Source organism: Paralichthys olivaceus, chromosome 8 (genome assembly GCF_024713975.1).
Source record: "Paralichthys olivaceus isolate ysfri-2021 chromosome 8, ASM2471397v2, whole genome shotgun sequence".
Classification (NCBI taxonomy): Eukaryota; Metazoa; Chordata; class Actinopteri; order Pleuronectiformes; family Paralichthyidae; genus Paralichthys; species Paralichthys olivaceus.
The window spans coordinates 22592655-22599636 of NC_091100.1; the positions used below are offsets into that span (position 1 = coordinate 22592655).

The following is a 6982-nucleotide window of genomic DNA, read 5'->3' on the forward strand; positions in this document are numbered from 1 at the left end:
GGCTTATTATCTAACACAGTGTTTTTGTAGCACTACCACTGAGGACAGTTGGGTCTGCCAGGTCCTCATTATTATATCTAAGAGCTACTGCTTATCCTCAGGGGGAGCTCGAGCTAATTTAATTCAATTTTATTTGTATAGAGACAAATCATAATATACACTGATCAAAAAAAAAAACAAGGGAACACTAAATCGTCCCAGTATAACAAAGTCAGTTTAAAACACCAGGCATCAATGTGTCTGTTTAGGAAACAAGTGTTTGTGAATAACGTTCACCTGCTTTGGTGCAAATTAAAGTGACAACAGGTGCAATGGAGGCAAAACCAAGACAACCCTCAGAAAGAGAACGGTTTTAGCAACAGAAGATTGATCTCTCTTTATCCCTCCAGACTGATTCTTCTTTGGTTTTGTGTTCTGCTGGTGTCCTTGTCACTACTGGTAGCATGAGGCAGTACCTGCAGGTTGCACAGGTTGTCCAGCTAGTCCTTACGTTAGGTTTGCTGTGTCTCCCAGCACAATCTCAAGAGCACGGAGGAGGTACCAGGGGACCGGCTGTGACACAAGGAAGGGCATCAACCCAGCAGCAGGAACAGTAATTGCTACTTTGTGTGAGGAGGAACAGGAAGAGCACTGCCCGAGCCCAACAAAATGACCTCCAGCAGGCTACTGGTGTGCATGACTAACTACGACATCTTCTAGTGGGACCTGTGCTCACAGCCCAGACCGTATGCTGGTGGAGTGGTCCCTGGGTTCCTCCTGGTGCAGGACAATGCCCGGGCTCATGTGGCCAGAGTGTGTAGGCAGTTCCTGGGTGACGAAGTTCATGCACACTACTGAGTCACATTATGAGTTTCCGTGATGAAATTAGATCACCTTGTGATTGAAATGTTTTCCTTTAACATGGGCATATGTGTGACTGGTCATCAAAGTTGGTTCCCAGTGACACCACACACGCTGCTGTCACTGCACTGACAAGTCATTTGGATCAGAGCCTCAGCTGAATAACAGCTACATTCACATTTTATTTATTTTGCAACTATTGTAAACAATAAGATCACAAATATACACAAAATATCCAAGTAGGACATTTCACTTTTTTTTATAAATACTAAAGTTCTGCATGGGACTGAAAGCCACTATATTTTATATGTCAAAGTTGTGTTTGGTCCGAAATGAACATTTTTACATATATTCTCTCAAACGCTCATAGAAAGAGCTAGTCCAACAGTCTCTCCTCCCTCTGTGTCTCAGCAGCAGGTCCACTGCTCTTTCTCTGCTCTTTTCTTGCTCAGGACTTTAAAGGACCCATTGTACGTCGCAGTGTTCGCTGCCAAAGGTTTTTTCTGTCTCTTCAGCTTGGCGCCGACGGCGAGGACGATGTCCTCCACCTTATCCTGCTGATATGAAACCTCTCTGTCTCCTCGCTGTCCGTTCACACGCTTGAGTGGCGGGTTCTTGGCCGACGTCTCAAAGAACATCATGCCATGGGCTTTGGCGAAGCTCATCGCCCGCTCCTGGCTCACCTGGCCCTCAGTCCTTCTGGGGTCACGGAGGTCACTTTTGTTACCCACCAGGAATCTGTGAGGAGAGCAGGCAGCGGAAAGGGACAAATGAGGATTCACAGAACAAACATATGATTGATTTGATAACTACACACAGAGAGCGGACAGTTACCTTGGGATATCCTGTCCTACTGAGTTCTGCCTGCACTCTTCTATCCAGGAAACCAGGCCGCTGAAACTGGCGGGGAAGGTCACGTCATAAATGAAGAGCACGGCGTGGACGTTCCGATAGTAATGCTGCACCATGGACTTACGAAAGCGCTCCTGTCCTGCTGTGTCCCACAGCTGGAGCTGAAACAAAGAGAACGGTAATGTACTCAGTGGTAGGGGGACACTGTGCATCGTTGTAGACTAGTCATTCATCTGAGGGTTTAGCACAGTGCAGTGACAAAGAAATGGTATCTACAGTAGATATGCAGCAGGGGGCGCTCTGGTTGTTGACACAGTTGTCACGTTATAGTTGTAATGTCCTAATTTAACACTGCAGTTTTGGGCGCAAGAGCCGGGAAGAAACATGGCCGTACAACCAGATTGAAATGCTCGATTAAAATCAACAGGTTGGAAATACTTAACCAGCACAGATAAAACAGTCAGCTGCAGCGTATGTAAGGCTGTCCTTAAGTAGGACATCTATACCAGTGCTATGCAAAACCATCTCAAGCTACATCCACTTATGGCCAACACCGACAAAGATAGTGAGGACATAAAGTAATAAAGTGAAAAAGAAAGGCAGATGTCAATCTGAGAATTCTCTAAATGTCGACTAGTCAATTACTTTTTGGAAATAGTTGTATGCAGTACAATGCAGTACTCAGTGGTGTCCAAACAACACTTTCCCTTTTGGAGCCCACTGATTGGCACTGAGGTGGTGTAGAGACAACGTGAGAAAGAGGAAATAAATGGAGGAGGCACAGAAAAGAAATGGTGTGTTGAAATAATCAGCACAGACAGTAACATGCACAGAGACATACACTGAGTCATTGCTGAGAGGAACTAAGATAAGGAATAAACAAGTTGATGTGATGTTAGAAAGTTAGATCTCTGAGTCTTTGTCACAGTTTCCTATAAAAACACAAATCAATGATTTAAAGTTCAAAACAGTCATAAACTATGTGACTCTGCACGAAACCTATGATTATACAGTAAATCCATGTTCCACATCCAACGACAGACAACGTGTTTGGCTTTTATAACTTGATTTTTTAAAGGTTCGAGTTGAGGCTTGAAATAAGAAACGGTCAAGTATAAAATCTGGTAACCACAGCAGCTCTCACAGCAGTTCATGCAGGATATAGAAGAAGGGCCTGAGAACACAGCTCAGATATGTTTGGGTCTTTGCTTTGGGCACAGAAGAACAAGGGCAAGTGACCAAAACATTAGGACAGTACCTGACCTTTTTTGTTGCTTCTGTCCAGCAACAACTGCTCATCAGGTTTGGATGTGCGTGCTTTCAGATACTTTTTGAAAACATTGCTAACACAGCTGCACTCTCGACTAAAAACATATTCTCCCCTGTCCAGCTGAAGTAGTGGGACTGCTCCTTTAATCTCCAACAAATGGAAATTGACACAACTGTTGGCTAACACCCACCGACTTTAAATAAAACCATCACAGTCCTTTATCAACCGTTCAGCTCAGGAGAAGCTTGACACACTCACACAAGGCTTCTGCTGCAGGATGGGTTCAAAATAACGCTTGAATCGGATCCATTGAGGAAACGGCTGATGTTGATTAGGAGCGGACATGTCAGCAGAATCCATCATCATCCTCAGTGTCTGCTCATTCTACCAGCTCAAGCATCTCTGCTGATTCTCTGACATCCAGAGAATTCACACTCACTCACTGAGACAGATTAGGTTTGTGTCATTTCAGATGATAAAGACACCGTTTAAAAAAGCTCACTCTTAAAAAACTAAATCAGATGAAGTTGTTGCTGCAGCGTCTCTGATTTTGTCTTTGTCATAAATCGGTCCCAAAACAAAAGCTACGAAAACATTTCTGTTCAAATCCTGTTTTCATAGGACACAGTTTTAAATTATTTAATTCTTATGGTCTAAAACACAACTTACATTAGAAGCCATGTTTGGCTATTTATTTATTTTTAGTCTAGTATTGCATTCTAGGATAAAAGAAAAACAGATTGCCAGTATGACGGGAGCATTTGAGGCACCGACAACATGTTTTTTATTTATGTAAGGCCTGAGATTTAAAAAATAAAGAATTTCTAAATATTTGGAATAAAACAAGGTTCTTGGCATATTTTGTTCATTTTCATAAAACCAACATGTGGGGTAAAAAGAAACATCATAAGTTCTTAATGTTTCCCTATATATAAAGAAAACCAATTTCTTATGTCATAGAAATAAAATATAAATACGATTTAAGTATGTTCATTGGACTAGAGGGGGATTTGAAATGATAATTGTGTCTCTACTTAGGTCCTAGATGTAGTATTTAAGAGAAATGGTGAGTGTGCATATTAGAAAGCTTTACAATGTATATGAATATTGTACTTTGATATATGTGTTGAACATGTGACATCATCAGTATATACCGTCACATATTATCAAGAAAGCACAAAGCATGTCCCAGGTTCAGTCCTGTGAACAGGTTCTTTGATGAAAGTTATCATTCTAACATTGCACATCATTGTTAAAAAAGTTGTTTGAAATGTTTTTCTTCCTACTTTTGAAATATGCAACATAAAATCAAACCACTTTGTTAAATATAGAATCAGAGTTAGTGTCTTTTTCTCATTAATGACTGGTTGTAAACAAACCCACTGAAAACACGTGTTTCTTTACTCCAGTCAATATTTCAGAAGAGGACACATAAGAGAAGTTTATAGGATTCGTTTTTTTATACATAAAACGATGTCTTCAAATGTGAGTATGTAGAAGGGAACTCGGGAAGAAAATGAGAAATGAGCTATTTCAACATGTTTCACGTTCTTCCTCTTTAGCCCACGATCTATTTTGGTTTTATTAACATGATCAAAGCATGTTGCCACCAAACCCAAATACCTTCATTTGTGGCAAAAAAAAAAGTGCATAACCTCAATATCACTCTTATGTAGGAATGTTGTAGCCACCTTTTGTTCCTTCTATAAGGCCTTGTAGAAAAAGCAGAACATGCAGAGCTTCAGTCAGACTGAGAAGATGCTTATCCATCATCCTGCAAAGAACTGAAACTGGAGGTGAACAAAGATGTTTTACAGACCTCAGCTTTGGGATCCGAACATTCAACATTAAAACAAACCCTGAGACTGTGCTGCTGCACTTCCGTTGATTCTGTCTCCTGCAGGACTCTTAATAAAGTTTGATCTCCCAGGTGAGGTCTCGAGCTGCTGGATGTTCGCTACTATTGGTGAAGGCTGACTCAGTATTTAACTCATTATTTAACCGAACTCTACTTGTTAGCACAAGTACCTAAAATCTGCGAGTGGCTGTTTGGTCGGCAGGTCATCTTCCAAGTTTTTCAAAATAAAAGCGCCCTTTGGGTGTGCGTAAAGGTTTGCGCACAGATTTACGCGGTCGGCGGTCTCATTAACATCGAGGAGCATAAACTTCCCCGGTTACCTTTAATTTTTCTCCATCGACGTCCAGCTGTCTCTCGCGGAAGTCCACTCCGATGGTGGCCTCCACTCTGCTGGGGAACTGTCCGGCGCAGAGCCGGTGTGTGAGGCAGGTCTTCCCCACCCCGGAGTCTCCGATCACCAGCACCTTGAAGGTCCGACAGCGGCTCAGGGAGGACACGCTGCCCAGAGAGTTGGAAAACTCCAGAGATGACTCCATCCTGCCGAGAAAACCTGGTCTCCAGAGACGCAGCTGCAGCCAAAACAAACACTTTGGGGAGACACGCTTCCTGCCGGAGGTGAAGCTGCAGCTTCTCTGATCACTCAACAACTTCCCTCCTCAGCTGCTGCTTCGCTTCATTTGATTGGTGTTCGCGGAGTGAGGATCTGACCAATGACGAGCAGGCGTCAGTCTCCACACACGCGATGGACTCATCTGTAAACATCTGTCTAACACACGTGTTGTCTGTGTTACTTTGTGGAACCTGCTGCACAAAGTTATAGAGAACCACGATGCTGTATTTTATTTGATACAATTCTACCTGCAGTTGGTTGTTGTTACTATGTGTGAGTGTGTGTGTTCATATTGTCAGAATAATCGGAACAGTGATTTACATAGTGGCAAAATGTCACGTGAATGCAACCTGAAGCGTTTAAGGTCTGAGTCCATATTTCACAAGCACCTAACATCGCTTTTTATACAGACGTTTTTATGATAAACATACATGTATATATTATTAAAATGATGAATCATGCCTGATCCCTTTTCATTGCTTTTTACATTTTTGTGTAAATATTGTAGAGGTGTCAAGTTGTTGAAACACTAAACACACACATACAAAACGTTGTTTTACAGCCTCCATGTTTCCCCCACATTTAGACATCAGAGCAAATGAAAACATCGAAATCAGTACAAGTTCACAAATGGGGAGAAACGACCTTACAAGAACATGAAGGCACATAGGACTCAAACACTGTTCTCTGTAGTGAGCCTCATGCTGATTACAACTTTACAAAGCTGTGAACAGATTCATTTAGGGACCAACTCTTCACCAATTTGCCAAGGACTACATTTGACTTCCTGGCTTCAGTCTGGTTCAGTTTTCTATTTTGTTCCTGAGGGGACACAGCACGGTGCTGCGCCCTGCTGGTGGACTTGCACTACAGCAGTGTCTCCTAGAAAATCACCTCCTCCGTATTTCACAAGACAGATTTCTGCTTCAGTGTGCGTTGTCTTCATTTCAGCTAATATACAAAGCTTCTGTGCACATGTGGACAATAGTTTCTGACAAAGGATGAACACCTGTTGGAACAATGATCCACAAGTGGATTTTTATTGTTAATGACATTTTGGGATGTTCGCCAGTGTAGACACAAAACATGAGAGCAGGAAACCCAGTCTGAACAGATGACAACAGATCAAAGCTGGTTAGTACAATTCTGGTTTAAATAAAAAAAAAAGAACCTTTACTCTAATCCTCAGACTCAGTTAGACTATGAGAATTATTAAAGATCAGGTTCAACAGGCCAGTAGACGTCATTCTGAAATGTGAGTGAAATATTGAAGGAGCATGTGTTTTTCAGGTCATGCATGTACTCTGCAATGACACAAAATTAGTTTTAAAATATGGGCCTCAGAAAAAAAAGTTACGAAAAGTCCTGTTGGTGGAAGATACAAGAGAGCAGTAAAATGCTAAATTGGTTTTGTCACACAAGTGATCTTTGTCTTTATCCTAGAATAGCAAAAACAAAAATATCAAAATAATTTACACCATGATAACTAACGAGTCAACTGTAGTTTTTTATATATTAGAAACTTGGAGAAAAATAATAAATCAGCTGAGGT

At 41.6% G+C, this 6982-nt stretch overlaps 1 protein-coding gene across 1 annotated transcript; it reads right to left on the reverse strand.

Annotated features, from left to right (window-relative positions):
* Nucleotides 1-998: 998 nt before the first annotated feature.
* LOC109627540 (ras-related protein Rab-33B-like) lies at nt 999-5721 on the reverse strand. Its single transcript, XM_020084096.2, has 3 exons — nt 5141-5721; nt 1675-1853; nt 999-1578 (listed from the first exon to the last, which is right to left on the reverse strand). Exons 1-3 carry the CDS (start codon nt 5354-5356, stop codon nt 1248-1250), a joined length of 726 nt encoding a protein of 241 aa, XP_019939655.1. The 5' UTR covers nt 5357-5721; the 3' UTR covers nt 999-1247.
* Between the last annotated feature and the right edge of the window lie 1261 nt (nt 5722-6982).